Source organism: Phocoena sinus, chromosome 10, assembly GCF_008692025.1.
Source record: "Phocoena sinus isolate mPhoSin1 chromosome 10, mPhoSin1.pri, whole genome shotgun sequence".
Taxonomy (NCBI): domain Eukaryota; kingdom Metazoa; phylum Chordata; class Mammalia; order Artiodactyla; family Phocoenidae; genus Phocoena; species Phocoena sinus.
The window spans coordinates 94,392,557-94,417,789 of NC_045772.1; the positions used below are offsets into that span (position 1 = coordinate 94,392,557).

Here is a 25,233-nt window from a genome sequence, read left to right on the forward strand (position 1 = left end):
ATGTGTGTGTGTGTGTGTGTGTGCGTCCACGTGCACACGTGAGTGGGTGTGTATATACTCAGACCCAATTGCAAAGTGAGAGTTGCAGAGTTTTGGGGGTCTGAAGACACGGCCCTGAGGTCAGTCCAGTACAGCTGGAGGAAAGCCAAGTCCAGGAGCACCCGGGGCAGCTGCCTGCCATCTTAGAGCGCAGGACGCGCCAAAGGAATCAGGCTGCTGGCCAAGGAGTCCAACGTCCTGCTCTGAAGATGGCCAGTAAGGAGGCGTGTGCTCCTGGGTGTGTTTAACAGAGCCAGCACACCTGGCTGGACAACTGTGCAACCTGACACCACAGGGGGGAAACTTCTTCCTGATCTCAGCGCGGGATCGGATTCTGCCCTGAAGCAGAAGGCTTAAGTGTCCTTTTTGCAACTTTTATCCAGAAGAAAGACAAACAGACTCACTCGTCCTTCTCAATACCAGCCAAGGGTCATAAAAAATGAAGGAAGTACAGAGGAGACCCGCAGTGTGGCGTCTTCGGTCACTGAGTGTCACCTTGGCCACGCTGGAAGGCTGGCGGGCAGGAAAGCTATTCAGCAACAGGCCTGATCTCACGCAATTTTATTTTTAACAAGCGCTAGGTTGTTAAAATATACCAGCGCACCCTTTTGTAAGCCTTGCCACATAAACGAAAAACATTGAGAAGTCCTTTATCAGATGACATGTCACAAGTTAGGGTTTGGAAAACACGGTAACTCCTGCTGGGGGATGGGGGATGCCCCCCTACACACAATTTCATGGGCACTTGTTACTTCATTCCTATTTCTATTTCAACAGCTCCTTAAGGAACGCGTCCTGAAACTTTCCTCGTAGGCAGGTCAACTTTTAAGCAACGCAAGTGAAACCAATGACTGACGGCCCTAATGTAGTCACAGAGGTTGGAAAATGTGTCCCTGAGGAGGGTGCTAGAACTAGGACTGTAATGCCTCACAGGACCAAAAGGGAGGGAATCCCAAGATTAGATTGTTTGTCCTGATGCTCAGGAACCCAGCGCCCACCAGGGCTAGGCCCAGGTTCCCCTGCTCCCGGAAGAGTAAGCTTACCCTCGGGTCTGGTAAGGCCGGAAGGGAGAGAGAGGAGGAAATGGCCCCTCCATCAACAGCCTTGGCAGTGGAGAGGCTGGGCCAGGGGAGTGACAGTGGGAGGAACGCTGGCGGCACCACGTCGTCCGGGTATGAGGTGTATGATTTGAGGGTTCTGAAGAAGGCACGCGCTTCGCGGCTACCCGCACCCCAGCAGCTTCATGAATGTGTCTTTTCACTGGGCACACACGGCCCTAGGCTTTGCTGCTGCCCAACGCGGCTCAGAGGAGCACCCCTGCAACAGCGCCCGACCTGCCTGCCACACAGCCCCTTGTGGAGCCTGTCTGGAAGGCAAGGGAAACCTAGGACACCCTGAGAGGACGGAAGGGCCTGGGGGTCAGGCACCCTGGAGACGGCCCCACCTACAGCCAGGAAGAGCCCGAGGCCAGGAGGGCTGGCGGGCAGCTGCAGGGCAGCTCTGGGCAAGAGAGCTGCTGGGAGATGACAGTTTGGGGGGAACTGTAAAAGAGCCCTGGCTGGGGTCTGGCTGGGTTCGGGAAGTTGCAAGTTTTCACCTACCCTGATGCCCCCAATCCCACCTGTCTGTCAGTGGCAACAAGCGTAGCGAGAAAAGGAGTCACCTGGGCCCCTATGGAAGGCCCAGGTGTGTCTGCTTGTACCTGAGAATACCTGGCTTCCCCAGACTGGTCCACCTCACACGCATCAGATCGCTCCCAACTCTAACATACTCCCCTGACAGCCTTGTCTTTAAGGACACAGCACTGAGTTCTCCACCGTAAATGGAAATGTGGAGGCTGTCATACCATCCATATGACAGGACCTGGGGCTGGTTTTCTAGTCCTGTGGTACCTTCAGTTTTCTCGCTGCTTTAGCCCCCCAGGGCAACCCACTGGGAGTGAACTAGAGCTCCAGAGAGATCACACACACACCCCCCCCCAGGTTAAGTGTGGAAGAGAACAGTGATCTGGAGAAGACGGCTGAGGAGTTGACGGATGCAAGGGTCAGATCCCTCCCTTTTCCTGGAAGGGCAATCCCAGACTTCGCAGAAAGCTCGCAAGCTGCCCTCTCTCCCGTCACCTCCGCCACCCAGTGAGCAGACGGGTGAGGCAGAGAGCAAACGGCGGCCCCTCATTCCCGGAGGGTCACAGTCAGCAGTGTCAGGACTGCACGCACTACAACCAACAGCCCCCAGCTCTCTCTCCCAGACCCGAGAGGCACCCTGAGCCGGGAAAAGAGGACGGATTTCTGGTATGTTCACTCACTCGGGGCTGTCCGCGCTTCATCCCGCACAACCAGCCTAAAGGTTCTCAAGCCTCATCTCCAGCTGCCTGTGCTCCTCTCTGGAATATGGGCAGTCAAGATGGAAAGATCTAGCAGGTGCTCTGTGTGTACGTGTCAGTTCAGGGACTGAGTCTCACGGGGGGACTTAGGTATTGGCGTGGCCCTGCCATGCGGTCCTGACACTGCAACAGAAATGAGGTCTCTCCCTTTCTTCCTCCCTCTACCTTCAAGGGGAATTTACTCAGGACTTCAACTGTGCAAGGTTTTCAACTTACACTTCTCTTAATGTAGCACAGAGTCTAGCGCCCACCGAGCCCATGAACAGAAGATTAATAAATACTTGCTGATTTAAAAAATTCCATTCAACTAAAGGACACTGGACTTTCTCTGTGCCGGGCACTGAGCTGGACGTTGGAAATATAAAACGAATCCATCAACCTCTTGCTCTCGGTGCATTCTGACTCCAGCTAGAGGATGAGGCACATGCAAACTATAACAGGATCGCTGCCAGTAACGGAGGCAAGTTCAGTGAGGCTGTAGGAGGCTGTGCCTGACAGCACCAGGGAAGGCTTAAGAAACGGGATTCAGGTGACAAGTTGGCTACCAGGCAGAAGAAGGATCGGGGCAAGATTCCAGGCATAAAAGTTCATAACGTGGTTTGGGAGAACGACAGGTATAGGTTGGACCACAACGTGCGGCAGGAGGGTGGAGATGATTCTAGTGATAGAAAGGCAGCCTGTCCAGGGCCTCAATGCCCTGATAGAGAGCTGGGCTTCATCCTGAACTGCAGTGTCAGAAAGGGCCTGGTGTGATCAATTTCTTGTTTGCCAAGAATCATTCTGGGCTGGTTGGGAAGGAGCAGGGAGTGTAAGAAGGAAGATCAGGTGGGAGACAGCTGAAGAGTCCGGGGCCAGAGGGAGACAGTGTTAGTCAGCATGGAGAAGAAAGAACAGTGTGAGAGACATGGGGTGTGGGCCGCACAGGATCCAGAAGCCCGGAGAAGCAACCACGGATGAGCCCGTTGGTGCCCCGTGGACCAGAGAACGGTCCTCACTCCCCACCCTCATCTTGGATGGCTTTTGTGGCCACACTGGCCTTTGAAGGAGAGAGAGGTGACTTGGCAGAACTATTATTACTACCCTCCTTTTGGCTCTTCTCTCCGGTGATTCGTATCCTGAACGGTTTTCTGTAGCTCTATCTTTACGCCCTGAGACTCTCAGATTCTTTTAATAGAAACCTCCACCAAGGAAAGCTGCCATCTTCTATCCCATTAATCCTGCTCATCAGCACCTCTTGGCAGTTATCTAACCTCCATGGGACAAAAATAAATAAATAAGTAAACAATAATAGTAAGGCTTTGCCAGGCTAGCAAACTGATCCGGGCAGGGGATTATAAGAGACACCTGTTTTTCAACACAGCAGCTGCGAACACAGTAGAAGCGTGGCATCCTGGAAACAAGAAAGGGTTCTCATTAAAACCCAAGAGTAGCAGAAAACTGCCATGGACCAATTTTCAGCTATGTCACCTGAACGTGAAAAGAATTTCCAATAAGACTAGACACATAAAAGGACCTCTGCTTCACCGAACTTAGAATCTGAATGTTAGTTGGCTTATGGGGAGGTGATTCACCTATTCATCCAAGTATTCTAAATCCTTAAAGCAGCTATTATGCACTTAGGGTGTTATCATAAACGTACTAAAGCTTTTTGAAGTCTGGGTGAGCCATACCCTGTGCTGACCAAACACCTCTTCATTTAAACCAAAACACGGCCCAATGGACAAAGTGGACATTGACATAGGAGCAAACAGACAACATTTAAAATTATCTTTTCAAGATACATGCACCCCAGCGTTCAGAGCAGCACTATTTACAATAGCCAAGACATGGAAGCAACCTAAGTGTCCATCGGCAGATGAATGGATGAAGAAGAGGCGGTACATATATACAGTGGAATATTACTCAGCCATAAAAAAGAATGAAATAATACCATTTGCAGCAACACGGACGGACCTAGAGATTATCTTACTACGTGAAGTCAATCAGAAAGATAAAGACAAATATTATATGATAGTACTTATATGTGGAATCTAAAAAATAATACAAATTCCTAAAAAATTTACAGAACAGAAACAGACACACAGACATATAAAACAAACTTATGGCTACCAAAGGGGAAGGGGGGTGAGGAATAAATTAGGAGTACAGATTTAACAGATACACCCTACTAGATATAAATAGATAAACAATAAGGTTCTACTGTATAGCACAGAGAACTATATTCAATACCTTGTAATAAACTGTAATGGAAAAGAATTGGAGAAAAGAATATAGATATATACACATATATGTATAACCAAATCACTTTGCTATACACCTGAAACTAACACAATATTGTAAACCAACTACACTTCAATGAAAAAAATTATCTTTTCAGTCCATTCACCACTGAAGATACCCCCCACACACACACACGCACACACACAATCTACCAACATATAAGCACCACAGGCAAACTGTTTCATAGCTGCAATATGTACACATTACCTTTTCAGACCAGACCAGGGAGATGCTCTTAGAAACAGCTTGTTAACAGCCCCTCGCATTGCTGTTTAACAATCCGTTTATAGCCCATCAGGAAGCCAGCCCTCCAAGGAGATATATTTTACATCTACATGTAGGGTTTCTTTGCCACAAGGCTGGGTTTCATGCAATCTTTCACTCTATACGCTGGAAAACAGATTATGCCATAACTGCTGAGACATACGATCCTATGAGCATGCAATACATCTGCACATATACAGAGTCACAAGAACAAACCCTTGGAATAAAAGCAGAATGATGTCCAAGGAAGCACAAGCCACCCCATACAGTCCCGACTAGAACTAAAAATAGTGCAAAAAGACCTGGTGTCAGCTACCCTCGCAGTGTTCCCTCTAGAACACGCTACTTCTAACCTCCAGTGTTGGTTTTTAAGCTTGAGCCTTCAATAACTGTACTTAGAAACCTCTCCCTGACCCAAAGAAGCTACTTTCCAGGCTTTGGATTGTGGAGCAATAGTTCAATGCACTTCAATTATGAGGCCATTAATGTACACAAGATGCGAACAAAGAGCAAAGCTGAAATTGTGAATTTCCCCCAAAGCCTAACGTGTGTGCCCTGGGGACACTAGGGCCAGCTGAGAGATGACCTTTCTGGCAAATGGAAACCCCTGAAGCTCTAAGTACCATCAACTGCCCAAAGTGCAGCCAGCTGGACCCCGCCTGGGGAAGCGTGAGGCCAGAACTTCCCCAAAGTGGCGCAACCTTGTCAACACAGCCCCAGGCGGAGTCCCAGAAGGATTAAGAGAGGAAAGCACCCTAAGTATATACAAGACCCCAAGAAGAATCACAAGCACCAATACGGGGACCAGAGCTGTGAAGTGGATCCTTCCTCATAATCCATCTGACATGTAGCCTGGCGGTCCACAAACATGTGCATCGGGTAGGATAACGAGATTTGCCCAAACTAGGCTCTGCAGGTCATCCTAAAATGGACCCAAATAAGAAACAGGAGATGTGGCGAACTCATTTTCACCTATAACCTAGATAAAACTAACCAAGAGGCAAGAGGACTATACTCCCGTCCACCCACATCCCTCGCCATGGCAAACCTTTAAATACCACAGTTGAAATGGAAACGTACCCAGAACCATCGTTCCCCTTCAATGGGACTGTTCAACGCCATGGCTGACCACGAAAGCACGCGCAGGCACTCCCCCTACCTTACAGAAGCTCCATTTGTCCATTTCACCAAATCTTTTGAGACAGACAAATTCTCAGAAAAGCAGGCTAAGGTTAACAGTGACTTGCACCCCGGGGCCCGGCTCGTCCCTCTGCTGGAATAACAGGGCCTTTCGGCGGGGTGTGCGTGGCTTTCTGCCTTTTCTCGCGTTTTTAAGGTTCTTTTCCCTCCGAGGCCTCGTCCCACACATCTCCAAGCAGAGCCCACGACCTTGCACCCAGAAAATGAGAAATAAATCTGCCATTGATGTCAGTGGATCTTTATTCATTTTCTAGGGTAGGGAGCTTAGAAAAAGCCAAGGTGCCAGGGAGGGTGGGAGCACGTATGACGGGTATACTAATAGGTTCCCTACTTGAGATGTAACCCAACACCTAGGTCCCTGTGCCCATCTCCCTCCCGTCTGGGTGAAAGTTAAAGATCCTCTTACAGCATGCTGAAAGAGATTAGAGGATCACCACTGCAGCCTTCCTGTGCTCGCCAGCATTCCCCCAGGATTCCATCGTATCCAAAAGCTGCTTCTGACCTGCAGCTGACTTTTGCTTCCGAGAAGCGTGCCCTCACCACTCATGCACGGCCCCGCCAGGAGCACAGAGCCTCAGAGGTGCACACGAGCAGAATGCCAACTTCGGAGAGAGGCTTTGTTTCTCTGGGTCTGAGGGCAAAGCCTCTTGCCTTCCCAACGGGTATGGTCTCCCATCCCAACTCACCCTAAAGTGTTCAAGGCAGCAGACCCGGGGCGGGACTCGGGGGCACAGAGTCAAACACGGAGCTGGCAGCCTTCCAGGGGACTTGAGATGTCGTCAGCCAAATTGGGTCATTCAGATCTCCACAACCAGGAGAAGAGGAGGCTTACCCAGACTGGGGACCTAGGCCACTCAGAATTCACCCTTAAATGACAGTTCTCCCACCCAGTGCACCTCACTTTGGAGACAGGCCAGATCGAGAGGTGCAGAGTGAGAGCGATCCTGACCTGCCGTCCCCACCCATCACTGGCCACGACTGTCAAGACCATTAGGAGAGCCACGGTCTCGACAGAACAAGGCACCAGTCAAGTGAACTCATGACCCGGATTTTTCAGATCTCAAGTCGAAAGGAGGACAGGGCAGCTACCAAATGCATGAGGGGGCCAATCTTTCAGATTGCCCAGTTCCCAAAACCAGATGTGCCAACTCCAGGGCAGGAATTTGGACACGAGAGCACCCACAGAGGCCCAAAGAAATGAGAACTCACTTCTGTCCCCTTGGGTGCCCGGCCTGTGATCACAAACCTACACACGAAAGGACAGCGCTGGACCAGACGGCTGAGTCAGGAGACACGACCATGTGGTCTGCTCTGGCAGGAGGCCGACCTGACGGTCACAGATAGTGTCTGGGAAAGATATATGGTCTAGAACAATGAAGGAAGGAAGGAACATGGAAAGAAGTTGCCTTCCCTTGTCTGAGCTTCCACAAAGCAGTCCAGAAAAGTACTCAGCAAACGCCTGCTCCCCTTTTATAACGTCTCAGGTGTGCTTCCTCTTGGCTACACCAGTGGCAGATCTATTTATCCGAGTACTAGTTATTAGGCTTCAGACAATACTGGTCCCAAACTGTCTCTTGACCTGGAGTCTTCGTCAGGGATGCCAGCACTGTTCTGGCCACACCACAGCCAGGCTGGTACACGCAAGGCCACCGCTGCACACCTAGACCCACACTTTCCCCAGAGACCCAGGGAGGTGTTAGGGACACGGGTGACTTCAGACACAGAAAGGCTGTTCTTTGGGGGTTGATTTTTTTTTTTTAATTACAATGCTGATTTCTATCTGTAGCTCATTTCTTCCAGGAAATACCTGAGAGTCAGTATCTCATCTTTGGTTGCCGCTTCCTTGTGTATAGGGGATGTGACAGAATCAGGGATTAGTGACCTCCTGATACAGAGAAATCTTCAGAAAGATGAAGTTACCTGGCCTCATCATAACCCACCGGAGAGGGCTGCAAGACAGCTGAGCAGAAATATCACCAAAGTTCTCTTGTGTTTTCCAGGGCGAAGGGAGAGGAACGGTTGCTCTCCAGACCTAAGCTCTTTCCTCAACTGCGTAAAAGTGCCCACACCTGCTTCTGGGGACAGCGGCGGAGGCCGCGAACATTCTCTCCACTGTTCCTCAAAAAGGGCTGTTTTCCAGGCCCCACTTCATCTTCTCATTTAAAATGGATATCAAAGAGGAACGCACTGTTAAGTCCACAGCAAAATACTGCTAACAAATACTTCAGCCCCCCTCTTAACATTTACTAAAAACAAAGGTTCCCTCATGCCCCAAAGTTACAAATTTGGCTTCTTCAAACTCTTCCGTCTAAACCTCCATGAAGAGCCATCCACCCCTGACGCTTGGAACTGGAAATTCACCACCCACAGCAAACAGTGTCTGCTCTGTGGTCAGACAGACACGGGGCTGCGTGCCACACAAAAGCGGACTGAAGAATGGACGCTCCCTCTCGAGTCTCGGCCCGGTCGCAAATAATAAGCAACTGTATGAACAAGCAGATCCCTGAATAGGTTTGAATACTTGAGGGCTGAGTAATAATGCCCATCAGAGGCCCTGTACAGTACTTCCAGGCTTCGGGTTTTTTCCTTTCCTTTCATCTCTGGAAACTTATTCAGAACCCTACTAGCTCTGCCCTCACAATTTTAAGATGCAAGAGGCATCTGTTTCCACCATGTAATTGCAGCTGGCTCCTTGCTCCTGTTACTGGGGTCTGTATTCAAAGAAAGTCAAAAGCGAGGCTTTGCTGAGCGCTGACTGAGCGACCCCAACCCTGGGAGAAACTCATGGCGACGGTGATAAGAGCCCAGCCTGGGAGTTGGCCCACCTGCAAGGCCTGGGGTTTAGTTCAGGCGGTGCCGCAAACCAGCCACGGGCGCTCGAGCAATACCATAACATCTCTGAGCTCCATTTTCTCAACGGTATAAGGCAGGCACAGGACTAGAAAGTCTCTCACCCCTTCTAGATCCCTGTGATGGGAGGATATATAAAGAGGGAGAAGAACTAAGTTTGGCTGTTTTTAAAACAACGTAAGGCAGCGCCAACAGCCCCCAAAGACAGGTGTTTTTACTACCACTTCAGATGACTTAACAGGTTCAAGCTTAAGATGAACAAGTTCAAGAAGCAGCATTCGCACTCAGGTCTGTCTACTACAGGGTCCTTCCCTCCCCTAGAAGCTCTTCCCGGTATGGCAATGACCGCTCCCCTCTTCTCGGGAACTTACCAGCCCCTTAAGGGAAATCAGTGTTACAGAGAAGAACCAATGAACAGCATCAAGCAGAATAAAGTGCAAATCAAACTCTGAAGCAGCGCTGACTGGGACTACACGGGATCAACAGTCACATCACTGAGCGTACGCACCCACGGTGCTCACACCAGCGGGGCCGCACGCCCTTTTCAGGTCATTCAGGAAATAAGATCGTTTTCCGTGTGTCTGACTCCCACATACAAAGGGAAAATACCCCCGAGGAACACACGAGCTCTGGTGAGCGTGCAGATTTACTGGGTAGTTCTTTCCTGTCTTCTTTGGGGAGTAAGGTATTATTTTCATAAGTCATTCGTCCAGATAGCTGAAGCGTGGCCTTCTAAAAACGTAACATTATTTCTATGCCAACCATTTTCGTTGGACAGCTTTCCAAAATGCATGACACTATTTCCTAACTTCCTAAATCTCATAATTTACAGTTTGTCTTCAACTTGGACAAGGTCATAATGATGATCATTAATACTGTCGGTCATTGTGTGGTGCCAGACAAAGGGGTTTCACTCTCTAGATATGAGTCCTCACGATGAAGCTATGCTTTCTGAGGTCTTGTCCGCTTTTTGCCAATTTTCCTGGTGTTAGCGGAACACGGTCCCGGGACAGAACACCTGGATCCTGACTCCAGCTCAGCTTTGAAGAGTACTGTGATCTCAAGCAGGCTATTTAAATGCTGCACGGGTCAGTTTCCTCATCTGTTTCATGAGAATCAGGGCTTAGGCTTTCTTAGTCCCTTCTTAACTCCCTCCGTGCCACGTCTCTGTGTGCTTCCTCCCCTATGTCTGTTCTGAAGACAGGCTTCATTAAAGCTCTTCAAATCCAGAAAGGTATAAAGTCAGAGGGCCCAAATTCTCCCTTCATTCCGGGAAATTAGAACAAGGCCAGTAGGGTCAGGTATCAAGCTATCAAGAAAAAAGACAGGGCTTCCCTGGTGGCGCAGTGCTTAAGAATCCGCCTGCCAATGAGGGGGACACAGGTTCGAGCCCTGGTCCGGGAAGATCCCACATGCTGGGGAGCAACTAAGCCCGTGAGCCCCTACTACTGAGCCCACATGCCACAACTACTGAAGCCTGTGCACCTAGAGATCGTGCTCCGAAACAAAGAGAAGCCACCGCAATGAGAAGCCCGCGCACCGCAACGAACAGGAGCCCCCGCTTGCCGCAACTAGAGAAAGCCCACGTGTAGCAACAAAGACCCAAGGCAGTCAAAAATAAATAAATAATTAAAAAAAAAAGAAAAAAGTTGATTCCTTTGGTGGTGGGGGAAATCAGAGAACACCTGAAGAGACATCAAATAGATTCCTAGAAATCACACAGTATCTTCAGATGGACATGAGGGATGGTTTTTAAAAAGCATTGCATTTGTGGATTACGTAAAAAGTTTGAAGTTGGAAAAAAAAAAAAAAGCAGTGGAAAGAGAGAGACTGACCAGGGTGTGACCAAGGGGTCTAGCTCCGAGGGTGGGCAGGACGAGAGGACACGGCCCTGGCCTGTCACCCACCTGATCACCTGATGACAGGGTAAGGGGACACTGGGGGAAAGCAGAGCGAGACAGAGAGGGAAAAGATTTCTGAGAAAAACATGAAAAGGGCACAAATGAACCCACCCACAAAGTATCACTAGAGAACATCAGGGTTTGGTGTACAAATGGGAGATCTGGACGTCCATTCCAAGGTGGGTGGTGCAACATGACCATCTGGCTACCCTGCCACGAGAGGGCCGGTTAGGGGGCACCCACCCAGAGAGGGAAGGAGCATCTCTGCCGGCTCTCTTCCCGCCTCTCATCTTGGCCTGTGGGAAGCTCCCCCACAGCCCCATTACTCTTGGTTTCCTAACTTTCTTCATAAAGGTGGCTGTCCTTGAGTCTCGGGTCAGGAGAGAAAATGCTTTGGAACTGTAGTCCCGAGATGTAGACTTGGTGAAGCTCGGGCCAGAGTACAGCCTGGAAGATCTCAGACCAATACACCGCTTCACGACTATGGGCTTCAGGCTCCTCCTTTGCAAAACAGGGAGAAAACCCTGTTTTGAGAAAGCCCACGTGTAGCATCCCAGAGGGAGTAGTAAAGAGCAAATGAGATAACGTAGATAAAACGCTTAGCCCGAGGACCAGCACACAGCAGTATCCAATAAACGATGGTGGTGATGGAGGAGGATGACCACCAACGCAGCACACAAACCCCTTTAATTACTCAGACCTTACAAGGCTCCCAAAACGCAGGTGTTCCACGGTTTCCCATACGCTTAGTCCACAGGCCTGAGTAAGCAGTTAGCTCATCTGGGGCTCCACACCTAACAAACACAGGCTAATATCTTCCTTGTCACCACCCCACATACTCCCCACATTCAAGGTCATTTAGCCAAAGACCAGGCTGAACTGTATACTTTCACTATCTAAAAAGAAAGGGTGACCAAGTAAATGAACTGAGCAAGTAACATACTGACGGTACTATTTCGATGCAGAAGGTACAGTCTCCAGCACACAGCAGCCCTCATTTCTCACCAGCTGATGGTGTGGACACAAGTCATTTCTGCCTGTTCACACGGAGGCTCAGCCTGAGACGCCCTGGAAAGCCACACTCTATTAGGCTGGTTCCTGTATGTTCAAAAATCAGTGAAAATGTGTTTGTTTTTTAATAGGCTATCGTTCTAACTTCTCACTAACTTGACCCTTTCTCGCTCCAAATAGTAGGCTCGGCAGCGACTGGTCTTTAAGCTGGGCCCCTTCTGGCGTGGGAACCCTGCGTCAACTTACACTCGTGCTATTCAACAAATCCACACAGAGACTGGTTTCTACAACAAATGCGGCAGTGAAGGACTCTGCCAGAAAACCACCATCAGCGCTTCTCCTGAAGTAGCATTCACAGAGACAAATACTTCGTTTGTACACCCCACACCCTAGGGGGCTTCGTTTGGCGCTGATTCCCTCAGCCGGGAGATCCACACCACAGGGCAACTTTTCAACATCCGTAACGGAACGCACCTGCTCTTCAAGTCGGTCCTCACACGCCCTCCCCACCTGCCCCCAGCCTGCCGCAGTGTTCTCAACTCAGGTGCACAGAATTTGTTTTAGTTCCACCTTCCTCTGGTGCCCATATGGGGGCTGTTTTTTCCCTTCACTTACCTATGCTAAAGAGGTAAGCTACTTCCCTAGGACCAGCTGCCATGTTTTTAGCTGATGCAGAGCCCCCTCAAGGATTCCTCAGAAAAGGCCCTGCTAACAGGTCCGGCACCCTCAGCCCAAAACAGAAGTACCAGTCCCTCACATGGTATAAAAAGGTACCACAAAAAAAAAAAAAAAAAAAAAAAAAAAAAGGTACCACTGCACCCCACCATCCCATCTTTAGGTATAAATCCAAAGAACTCAAAGCAGGATCTCAAAGAGGCATTTGTACAGCCATGTTCACCACCGCAGTATTCACAACACCTGTGAGGTGAGAGTAACCCAGATGTCCATCAACAGACGAATGGATAAAGAAAATATGGCATATACATAAAATGGAATATTACACAGCCTTGCAAAAAAGGAAATCCTGTCACATACTGCAACATGGATGGGCCTCCAGGCCATCATGCTAAGTGAAATAAAGAAAGTGTGATTCCACTCATATGAACTAGTTAAAGTAGTCAAAATCATAGAAAATAGGAAGGTGGTTACGGAGGGCTGGGAGAAGGGGAGAGGGGAAGTGGGTGTTGAGGGAGTATAGAGTTTCAGTGTTGCAAGATGAAAACGTTCTAGAGATCAGTTGCACGGCAACGTGAACGGACAACACGACTGAACTGTACCCTTAAAAATGGTTAAGATGGTAAATTTAATGTTACACGCTTTTTACCAGAATACAGAAAACGTATTGCTGTAGATGGTGGTGCAAATACAAGTCCAGGAAGCCCTTCTTCCCTCATCCCCCACTCCTACTCCTTCCTCTTCTCACATCTAACAATATACCCTCTGGACCCAGGGCTCCCACACACACCATCTTCCTTGGCACGTACCTCTGTGCCCTCATACCAGCTGGCTTTCGATTAAAATGGACCAAGCTGGGAAGTGCCAGAGAGTGTGTAGCCTACTGTATCGAATTTCCTTGGCCTCTTATAGGGATGCACCGTGAACCCAGCCCAGTGAGGGACAGGGGCCTGAGAACCAGGGGGTCTGCGTTGCTCTAAACCTGGCTCAGTCACCGATCAGCTGAAGCAAACAATTTAGCTGTGTGGACCTCCTCTCCATAAAACTCAGACGTTGTAGGGACTTCCCTAGTGGCGCAGTGGTTAAGAATCCGCCTGCCAATGCAGGGGACACAGGTTCGATCCCTGGTCTGGGAAGATCCCACATGCCGCGGAGCGACTCAGCCCGTGTGCCGCAACTACCGAGCCTGCGCTCTAGAGCCTGCGAGCCACAACTACTGGAGCCCACGTGCCACAACTACTGTAAGCCCGCAGGCCTAGAACCTGTGCTCTGCCACAAGAGAAGCCACTGCGATGAGAAGCCTGCACAGTGTAACAAAGAGTAGACCCCGCTCACCGCAGCTAGAGAAAGCCCACACACAGCAACGAAGACCCAACGAAGCCATAAATAAATAAATAAATAAGAATCCACCTGCCAATACAGGGGACATGGGTTCAAGCCCTGGTCCAGGAAGATCCCACATGACGCGGAGCAACTAAGCCCGTGCCCCTAGAGCCCGCGCTCCGCAACAAGAGAAGCCACTGCAGTAAGAAGCCCGCGCCCCACAATGGAGAGCAGCCCCCGCTCACCGCAACTAGAGAAAGCCCGTGCGCAGCAACGAAGACCCAACAGCAAAAAAATAAAATAAAATCAGACGTTGGCCCAGGTGATCTTTATAGTCTCTCAGCTCTTAGATTCTCAAAGTTCCCTGATTCACTTGCTGAAGACCCTGGGGAAAACTTAGAAGCCTGCTAATCTGAACCTTGTCCAGTGATTTCCTCAAGCCCCTGTCTCGTATCTTTTACCCAGTTCCAGGTTGTTGTTTATTGAGACACAAAAGCAGTTTTTGAAAATGTTATCAAAATAAGAAAACATTATTATTAGGCCAAAATTCTACCAGTAATTTTTAGGCAGACACCCAAGGGAGTGCTCTAGGCCTCCCTGTGACAGCAGAGTGGCCCTAGTAACCACTGTATGCTAGCCTGTGGGTGAAGTGTTAAGTCACTCCGAGCACACAGGACAGAGAGCAGAAAGGGTACTAACCTCCTTCCATGCTTCACTGCAAATCAGCAAACATTACTGACACACATTTCTGAGCCAGGTGCCAAGGTGGGCACCAGGACGCAAAGATAATCGTCACTAAACCCAAGGAGCTCAGAGTCCAGGAGGGGAAACCCAGAGACTCCCAGAAAGCAGCAAGATAGAGACTGCATTCCGCTAAAAAAGCCAACCAGTACGGAGGGCAGGGAAAGGAGGGGCCAGGGATGTTAGGCAACTATTTCTCTGTACTATCCTGGATAGTTCTAGCCGGCCGCCCAGCCGAGCCTTACGAAGGGCTGTGTCTGCTGGGCCATAGTTACTTTCCACTGCAACTTGGCTGAAGTTAAAACTGAACAGGTGACTTGAAGGTGAAGGCTGATGATGGAAAAGATAGCCTCTTCCTTTCTCCCGTACCCAGCAGTCAGCCACACGATCCTCCGAAAAAAATAATTTGACTTTTTACAGAGTTAGGTGACACTGTCCTTACATTTAAACAACCCCAAATGGTCAGGAATGGAAGCATTTAATCTCTCACGATGAGGGCGCCCAGTGCAGACAAACGGTGGGGCGCAGCCATAGTTTGGGTGACCCTGGGCTGGTCAACCTGTCTTCTGCTATAAACATGTGTCTGATACTAACTTCCCTGCGGTGCCGGGAACATGCTTATAAAGTGCAAAAGAAATATAAAAGCCGATATCAGGCATTCATCAGCAACCACCACCATGAAAGTGATACATACAAAGATGTCACTGACTGATTCAGAAACTTTCACCCTGGAAATTCCACCGAAATCGTACACTACTCTTTTCTAGCACAGAAGTAAACAGTACTTCCCTCTGTGGCTGCCTCTGGTCAGGCTCCTCTGTGCTCCATCACACCAGCTGCTGAGGAATTTACTGCCTGCTGACCAGCTGCTTGTAAGGAATGAGAGCCAGGGAGGAAGGTTTCAGGAGTAGACAGGAGGAGTGAAGGAAATCTCTCCACACAGAGAGCCTTCCATGTCACATGTCCTCAGGATATCAGAGCCATCAGGTCATCCTTGAAAGCTCCTGACACTCATTCTCTGCTCCACAGAAAACTTTGTTTACTGGACTGCAGAAAAAAATCCCAGTTCTTGTGGGCTCCCAGCAAACATTTTTTATTATGCAGTCACTGTACCACATCCCAAGGACTAAGGGAAACACCGCACACATCACCAGAGCATTTTCAGACAAGCTAGAATAAGCCCAGTCCTTGATCTCCGGCGCTTCTTACTGGAACGTTGCAAACTAAACAAACTCTGTGGAAAAACGCACTTCACATATGTGCATTGTATATGCACAGTCCAAGCAAACAGTCATATTCTGGTTCCATAAAGAGCAATCCAAAATAAAAGTGATACTTCCATTACTAGTGAAGACCATTAAATCTAATTACAGAGAAATACAGAGTGAGAAAAGAGGCTCCCGAAAAGAACTGCGGGGTAAACAATAAGGAAAAAATGATACACAAACTACGGCTGCAATTTTTATGTCACATGTAAGACAGTGTGCTGTCTGGGTTTGGGAATGATTCCATCCATGTGTGTAAGGAAAGGGCTGCTGTAGCCTCCCACTGGGGTACAATAAGGTGAGCACCTGCAGTACCCAAACATAAGCCCCTCAGAACAGGGGGCATATGCAGTCTCTTTAGAAGAGACATCGAGAAAAGTCACAGAAAGGCTTGTTTTTTGTTGTTTTCACCCTAAAATCACTATCTCACAGTTGGTCCAGGTTCTCCCCAGGTCAGATTTATTGCCATAGAGCTAAATACAATTTACTGATTTCATACCCTAGTATTTAGTTACCTCTGTTTGTGTTATGAAGTGTCAGATAAATTAGATCAGGCATACCGTAGGATTTTCCTGAACTCGTAGAATCAAATTTATACAGCAAAAGAAATTGGTTTTGAAGTATAAACCTACCTAACATCTTTACTCTGACACCCCCCTGCTACCGCAGACATACTGCTATCCCCAGATATGTACCAACACAGAAACCCGAAAGTTCCACTGGGCATTTTTTTGCGAGGCAAAAACAAAGAAACCCAACCCACCTTTTCAGTTCACATTAGCCCTAATTCAAACCCCATGAGAATCTTTCCTGATAAGAAACACTAACACCTGAGTATAATTATGAAACCCTAATAAGCAAACATGATAAAATACTGTTTCCTCTAAACAGATTCTATGGAAAAGCCGTGTTAAAGCAGGAAAGGTTTCTCGAATTCTCCATAGATGAAGAAAACTGGTTACTTGTTCATTGTCTCTGCAGGGTTCCCTCAATGAACACAGTTAATGGGCCAAGCCACAGACAAACTTCAGGAGCTTCAGCCTCTCACAAAAGCAATAAGGCTTTTCCATCTGGGTACTGATGGAACAGTGAAATGGAAGTGCACACCAAATGCAAGGACGGGCAAAATAACTGGGGGAGATGGACAAATCAGTCTGCCTCCTCACGGTGGCAAACTTTACGACAACTTTCTAGAAGCAACAAACCGCAGCACCACTAGCCTTTATAGACACACATATATATAAATGTACACACACAACTACTTGGAAGGTAAATGCTGTGTTTGCAAACATCCTTCACCATCCTGCATTTACAATACTGAAAACCATGGCCAGAAAGCTGGGAGATTTCTACTCTTAGCTCTCCTCTCTGCACTGTCAAACTGGGAAGGTCATTTTGTCTGGTCACTTAGATAATTCTCCCTCTCTGCAACACGGGAGTTTTCTACTTTGGGATTGCTCAGCGTTCATATGCATCAGAGTAAAATAACCATTCAGCGACTTTATTCACCTTGGTTTAAAGGGGAAAAAAAAAAGAAAAGAAATTCATTGTGCAATGCCCAGGAAAAGCTGACACCACGACTGTCTCTCCGACAAGCGCTTGCAATTACAATGCGGGGGTGGGGGGAATCTGTCTGATCCGACTCTGTGAGCCCTTAAAAAAAAGAAATGATTCCAATCCCAATGGAGCCGGAGAACTTTTTTTTCTAAGGAGACCACCCCTCGGGAACAAAAGTTCCATTTCGGTCACATGTTGGGAGTACGAATAGGGACCAGGTTTTTTTAAAGGCGCACTAATTACGGGGGTGTTTTACAGTCCTGGAGACCACTCGGGCTCCTCCAGACCGACGGTGACTGGCATTTCATTGTCAAAAAGCAAAGGGGTGAGGTGAGGGCGCAGGAGCCGACAGGGCGCTCGGCGGGAGGGGGGGGAGCAGCAAGGTTACACTAAAGGGTACGCTGCCGCCGCGAGCCGCGTCTCCTTCCCCGGCGCCCCAAATAATTTCCTGCGAACAGAGCGACTGCAACAGTCCCCTCGCAACTGAAGAGCCCAGTACGACTGGCCGGGCCGGTGCAGCTCAAGGTTTTCCACCCCGGAGAGGGAGGGGGAGAAGATCTTTACCTTAATGCTACACTGAGCAGGAGTCTCAGACATGTCTCACAGCGAGAGAGATCAGGAAGTTCTCAGTTTTTTTCCACTTTCCTTTCCTCTCCCCAACCCAGAAACGCTCCACGGCCGGCCGGACGCGGTCATTTAAGAAGTTTCTTGCAGCATCTCTCCCGGCGGCCGCCCCGGGGGGCCGCGAGCGCGCGGGGCGGGGCGGGCGCCGGCGGAGTCGCCGCGCGGGGCGGCGGGGGCGTGGGAGCCGGGCGGCGCGGCGGCGGGGTCTGCAGGTCGCGGTGCGGCGCGGCGACCCGGGACGCAGCCCGGCCGGCCTCCCGCTCTCTCCTCCCACCCGGGCCGGCGCCCCCGCCCCCCGCCCTCCCGCCGCTCTCCCTCGCTCTCCCTCTCGAATGTTTTCCTTCCTGGAAGAGAGAAACTGAAAGGCAGAACTGAGAAAGCTCTTTGCTCATTGATCTTGAGAGTTTCAGTGCAGAAACTGACGTGAATTCCCAGCACTGAGCTCTGCCTCTTAAAGGAGCCACCAGGAAATAAAAGATCGGGTTACAGCCCCGCATCAGAGAAATAAAAGCCGGGCCGGGGTGGGGGAGGGGCGGCGGCGGGGGCGCGGGCGGAGGATCCCGGGGAGCGGGGCCGCGCGAGGCCGCGGCTGCTAACTAGGCGGGCGGCGCGGCCCCCGCCGGCCTGGCGCGGGGCGTCCTAGGCTCCGCTGGGCCGCCGCCTGGCTCGCGGAAGACACGCCGAGAAACGTTCCATCGGGGCCCCAGAAACCTCAGAACAGGTTTTATTAAACGCCTCCCCTCCCCTAGCTCCGTCTCTTGGATACATTGAAAGGCACAGGGTTTCCCCACCCCGCGCCGAGCGCAGACGCAATGAAAATAATTATATAGGAAGGGACATTCCGGTAAGGACGCGGAATCCGAAGGAGGAAGTAAAACAATAGCCTTTGTTCTGCTTCTCGACCGCGGCCTCTTTAAGAGAATCCACCAGGAAATGGGAGATCGGGTTACAGCCCGCACCGGGGTAAAGGGGCGAGCTAGCGAGCGAGCGAGTCGCGGAGCGCGACGTCGGAGACAAAGCGGGGCGGCCGCCGGCAGAAGCCCAGCCTGGCCGCGGGGGATTCCCCGCGAAGGTGGGCGCCCGGAAAAGAGGCGCGCGCGCCCGCCAGGCCGGGGATGCGGGCGCTGCCCCAGCCGAGCACGCGTCCTGGAGAAGGAAAGGCTGTTGGGAGGTTATCAAAGGCAGTTGAGTTCCTTTTCCTGACCCCCCCCTTCCTCCCTGTTTCGAAATCCTCTGTCTTTTTAAAGCAATAGCGGCCGCTACCAACCGAAATAGGTGACTCGACTGCAAAGTTGACAGGACGTGTTCCTGGAGATAATACCCCTCCCCAGGACTGCTTCTCTGAAACCGTCATTGGCGGATGGGACGACCCCGGGATCCTGCCGGGGGAGGAATATTTGGTTGGAAAAACAATTGAGAGGTTAAATCCTGTCGGGCTGAAGGTTCTAGCCTTGAGTACGTGCAGTCTGATCACTCTATGATTTTTATTGTTATTTATAGTCTCTGAAAATGCTCTGAAGTGTCCACTGCAGAAGGTTGAGAACATTATACTTATGTTTAAATTCTAAACCCTGCTAATACGTACGGCTTTAATGTGTGGATGTGTATTAAATTACAAATATATAAATACATATGTATAATGTGTGTCTATAGTATATACAGATAAACCAGGACAGATTTCCCAGACCCTCCCCATTCCACGGATTTTTCCTACCCACTTGCCTTCATCTCTCCACATAATAAATTGTGTTCAGACCTCTTCACACGCTCATTCGAAGAACACTCTGAACCAGAATTTATTCAAGGGGTTGGAATGGGAAAAGAGTCCTATTGCTGGCATGGTGGGAATAATGGGATCGTGTGAGTCTCCGAGGACCTCAGCAGTCCATGTCACCTGGTAGTCCTGTCCTTCCTAGAGCGCTCATGTCCACACCAGCTCTTCTGCCCTGGACCACCTGCTGCTCCCACCTCAACCCACACACACGCGTCTACTTTTGATCCCTCGGCTGGTGTTGCAGGCGTTGGTTCTGATGTCCCATTGCTGGGTTAAGTCCTGTAAACCTCTACATCCCTTACTTACCAGCATGATCTTTGGCAACTCACTCTCTCAGCTTGGGTTAAAATGGGGTGGGGAATATTACCTATCTCCTAAGATTCCTGTGAGTATTTATTAAATGAGCAAATATGTACAAAGTGATGAATTATCTGAGTTCTTATTATATACTTTATCTGCTCAAGGAACGTTAGCTACCATTATTTAACCTCAGGACTGAATTAACTCTCAACTTCGTTCTATCTCCTCGTTACCTTCTCCAGGTGACTCAACAAAAGTGGCCTGTAAAGGAGACTGTGTGTGGTTCCAAAGCAAAATACGCAGTAAAAGCTGTGGAAAACATTGCATTTAGCCAGGGGTTGGTGATTTCTTTCTGTAAAGGGCCCGATAGTGAATGTTTTAGGCTTTGTGCCCCAAGAGACAAAATTGAGAATATGTAGATACTTATATAGCAATAGAGAAAACAAATATCTACACTTTTGTTTTTATGGACAAAATATAAGGTGTAATAATAAGAGTTGTAATACAGGTCTAACAACGAGAGGAATGGAACTCTTTTTTTTTTTCTTAAGGGGGATAACATTTCACTTAGTTAAACCCCAGTTTAAACTAAATGTTCTCTATCATCAAAATTGACTGCAAACGTTTATCTGCTAATGGTGATCTGTCATGAGATTTTACATATTTCATTTGGAAGTATCTTTTCATCCAGATAGGATACTGCCAAATGTATCAATCCATGAGCATATGGTTTTACTTGAGCATACTTATTGCTTATAAGGCATTTATACAATTTTACTGGAACTCTATAAATTCTCTTGATATTTCCCCTTTAGCGTGTCATTACCTTGCAGATTAATCACTTCCAATTGAAAGTTAGGTAGAAGTGCCTCAACTGCACAGTGAAGTGGATTTTAAATATGAAAATATCCTTTTCACTTGGATCAAAATCCAAAAACCACGGCTGGAACTGTAGTTTGAGTTCAGAAAACAGAACTGCTGCAAATTTGTGTTAGAATGGACATCTTGCTTCTTGTCTTAACTTTTGACCATACAGGAAATGTATAAAGCAGCTTTATATTATTTGTGATTCAAACAATGTTAATTGTGTCGAAATGATTTAACTGCAGTATAAGCTCCACATATAGCTATATTTTGCCTTGTAGTTTTAGGTTTAATTCATGAAAAACAGACTTGATAAAGTCTGTAGCAAAACTAAATTCCAAAACCACTCAGTAATAGTAGTTAAGGGAAGTTGTTTTCATTCACTCATTCCCACTTGTCAGGTGTTTCTCTATTCCTTGTTTCCTGACTTCTTTGGGGTAATTAGGTATTTTTTTTCATATTCCATTTAAATTCCTAGATGGTCTTTCTAGTGTTTCTTTTTTACATTAAATATAGTGGTTGCTCTAGAAATTACAATTTGCATCTTTAATTACCACAGTCTATCTTCAAATAATATTATTCTACCTCATAAATGTTTAAGAAACTTACAACAGCATAATTTCATTTATCCCTCTCCCATCCTTTATGATATTGTCCTATATTTTATTTCTACCTGTGTTACAAAACCCACCATACATTGTAGGGGGTTTTGATTTTTTTTAAATATTATAAATATGTGTGTATAATGAAGGTACTAAAATATGTCTCTTTTTAATCTGTCCAGCTATTTATCCTTTCTGGTACTTTCTTATTCCCTCTTGCAGATCTAGTATCATTTCTGTTTGGCCTCAAGAACTTCTTTGGCATTTCTTGTTGGAGATAAAGTCTCTCAGCTTTCTTTGTGTCAGAATGTCTTTATTTCACATTCATTTTTGAAGGATAATTTTCAACTGTGTATAAAATTTTAGGTTGACAGATTTTTTTTTTCCTTTTGGCACTTTAAACATTTCATTCCATCTCTGTCTCCATTATTTTTAAGAGTCATTTGTAGTTCATATTTTAGCTCCCTGTGTGTAATGTCTTTTTTTCTCTGGCTGTCATTTAGATCTGGTCTCTAAACTTGGTTTTCAGAATTGTGACCAGGATGTGCCTACATGTGGGGTTTTTTTGGTTTGTTTGTATTTATTCTTCTTGATGTTGGCTACAGTTCTTGGACCTATAAGTTGGTATCTTTCGTCAGTTTTGGGAAATTCTGATCTGTTATCTCTTTGAATATTGTTTTCTGCCCATTCTTTCTACTCCTTTTTTTTTTCTGCAATGATACAAGTGTTAGACCAACTGACATTGTTCAATAGACCCCAATACTCTATTGTATTTATCATTTTTTCTCTTTGACTTTCAATTTGGATGCTTTCTATTTATCTCTTTTCCAAGTTTTTTTCCTCCGTTATTGTCCAACTTACTGTTAAGCCTATCAAGTTCTTTACTTCTGATACTGTATTTTTAGCATTTCCATTTTTTAATATTCTCCATCACTTTTCTGAAGTTGCTCATATCTTTATTTATGGGTTCTACCTTTTTTTTTAAAGTCCTTTAGCATTTTGGTTATAATGTGATAATTCTCAAATGTGAGGTTTTCTTGGTTAACTTCAGTTGGTTTCCTTACTTGACCATGAGTTACATTTTCTTGCTCTTTTGTGTGTGTGTCTTGATATTTTTTACTCTATGCTGGACATTTTATGTAAAACTACATACATTTTCTGTAAAAATACAGTAGACAATGAATTAAATATTTTCCTCCAAAAAGGGCCACACACATTCTCCTATAAGACCACTAGAATTGGAGCTGAGTAGATATAATCTATAGTTGAGCTAGATGTGGGCTTTGTTGTAATTTTTCAGTTTGATTCAGTTCACCACAGGTTTCAAATATTCTGAAGGCAAGATCAGAACTTTTCCTATAAGCAAATACTGTCTTAGAGCTGTTATCTCAGCTGTTCTGCCTTGCTTGATGTCTTCATTAGCTATCAAGCCTTCAGGTAGGCTCTCCCTTCTCTCCTGCCCTGACCCTCAATTTTTCTTAGCTGAAGGCCTGGAGTGCCATGGGTTTTCTCTCAGCTCTCCCACCCTCTACAAGTCTTTCTTAACTAAAAGCCCAATGTGTCTCTGAGAGTGTCTCTCAGCTCTTCTTCACTGCCCTTCTGTTTATGGCCCTATCCCAGTAGTTAGTGAATATCAATGGGAAGAATAGTGAGGTAGTATAGTTTCACTCTGTGCCTGTGATTCCTCTGGATTCTAATCTGTCATATAAGCCCACCCACGGCCATTAAAATTTGTTAAAAGTTAGGCTGATTTCTCCTTGCCGTCATCTATGGTGGAGTCCTATACTTCAGTCAGGGGTGAGAACTCATCTAGGGTGGAGTCCTATACTTCAGTCAGGGGTGAGAACCACTGAGGATCTTCTCTTTCATTTGAAGGATTGTCATTTTCTGAAACTTAATTCACTTAGGTTTCTTTGTGCTCTCATCTCTCTGATGGTTTTTTAAGTTATAATTATGTAGATTATCTGGTTTGTTTTAGGTGTTAGGGAATGAATTATGGTCTCTTGTGACTTTCTACATACAAACTGGAAGAGGAACCTGAATGTCTAGTCTTTATCCTCCAAAAGAGTGATGAGGAGTGGCGAGAAGTGGGGAAGAATGAAGTTAAGAACCATGTGGAAGTGGATGTGCTTAATTAAAAAACGTGGCCATTATTGTAGTATAATGTTATGTTTTTACAATGAAAACAATAACATTTAAAAAATATAAACTGCAAAAAAAAAAACCCCCACAAAACACCATCCACATATCTCTGCCAAATCAGAATTCCTTAACCTAATGGGCATGCTTCTGTAAAAAGGATCTGTCATAACTGGTGGGGTGGGAAAGAAGAGGAGAAATGTTTCTGTTTATCCAAAGAAGACATGGGTTTTTAAATCTTAAGAGTCACTGCCTTAAACTATATATTTTCTTTACTATATCAGTCAGGGTGCATTCAGGCAGAATTCCCTCCGTGTGTGTGTTGTGGGAGTGTATTGTGTATATATATATAGAGAGAGAGAGAGAGAATGATTGTGTATTTCTGATGGCATGCTGACTGATATAGTAAAGGAAATATACATATATACAGCAGGCAGTTGGGAAGAGCAGATCTTCCAACTGGGTGAAGCCAAGAAATCAAGAAATGGGTGAAATCTATGCTCAACTATGGGTGAAACCAAGAAAAAGCTAGAACTCAAAAGCATGAACTGGAGCCCATGAGAATGGACTGAAACCCATGTCAATCTCATTGCCTCTGACCTTGATGTCCTGGGTGTCCTGCACAAGCTGGGGCCCTTTGTCATGGAACTAAAGGCGCACACACACACACACACACACACACACACACACACACACGCCTGGCTCAGGAGTTGCAGAAGCTGAAGGAGGATCATGGTGAAGGCGGAGCAGTCAGTGGCCCAGACACTGCCACACACCAATGAGGGAGGCAACAGATGAGTGACAACATGTGTGAGCTACAAAATGTCTGCTGCTTCATTTCTACCTTCCAAGTCACTCCAGGTTCTCTCCTGTGTCCCACGCTAACTGGAAACATACAGAGAAGGGAATTCTGAGAATGTATTTCAATCTAGCTAAGTTGTCACAAAGTCACTACGCAAAATGATCAGCTTCCCATAGCCCTCTCCTGCTGTTATATTTTTAGAATTTTTCAGTTCTCTGTCACATCATCCCCCATCTAACCTTCAAACTATTGTATTCCATATGCCTTCTCCCTATGGCATCCCTATCCCTCTTAATAATGCCATCATATTATCAACCTCCGAGTTAATGAACCTCAAAATAATTTTTGACATGCTGCTCTCTTTTATGCCGTAAATATCGTCTCTTCCCAAATCTTTGTTTCATTCACAGATTCTCCTTTTATCTTGCCAGAAGTGGCAACTCCAGTTTGGATTATTGCCACTTCCTTTTTCCACAGAACTTGTATAGTTTATCTATAATCACTACTGAATCTTCTATCTCTGCTCAAATCTCTTACTTCATTACTCCCATTGCTATCCTCAGGCCTTGTCCCACATTACTCAAAACTCCACCCACACACACAAACTATGAAACTATTTGTTTTCTGTCAAGTAGTACC

At 47.1% G+C, this 25,233-nt stretch overlaps 1 protein-coding gene across 9 annotated transcripts in view; it reads right to left on the bottom strand.

The window, feature by feature from the left end:
* ETV6 (ETS variant transcription factor 6) overlaps positions 1-18,394 on the bottom strand; it is a 240,627-nt gene extending 222,233 nt beyond the window's left edge. For 6 of the 9 annotated variants that reach the window (XR_004351778.1, XR_004351775.1, XR_004351776.1 and 3 more), the window contains exon 1: positions 18,054-18,392. Coding sequence is in view for 4 of the 9 variants with exons in the window: in XM_032645765.1 (XP_032501656.1) it covers positions 18,054-18,086 (33 nt within the window). In the remaining 5 variants the exon portion in view is untranslated. Of the gene's footprint in view, positions 1-14,625; positions 15,028-18,053 lie in introns of those variants that run through there. The other 3 variants (XM_032645767.1, XM_032645769.1, XM_032645766.1) reach the window with 2 other exon arrangements.
* Positions 18,395-25,233: the final 6,839 nt, after the last annotated feature.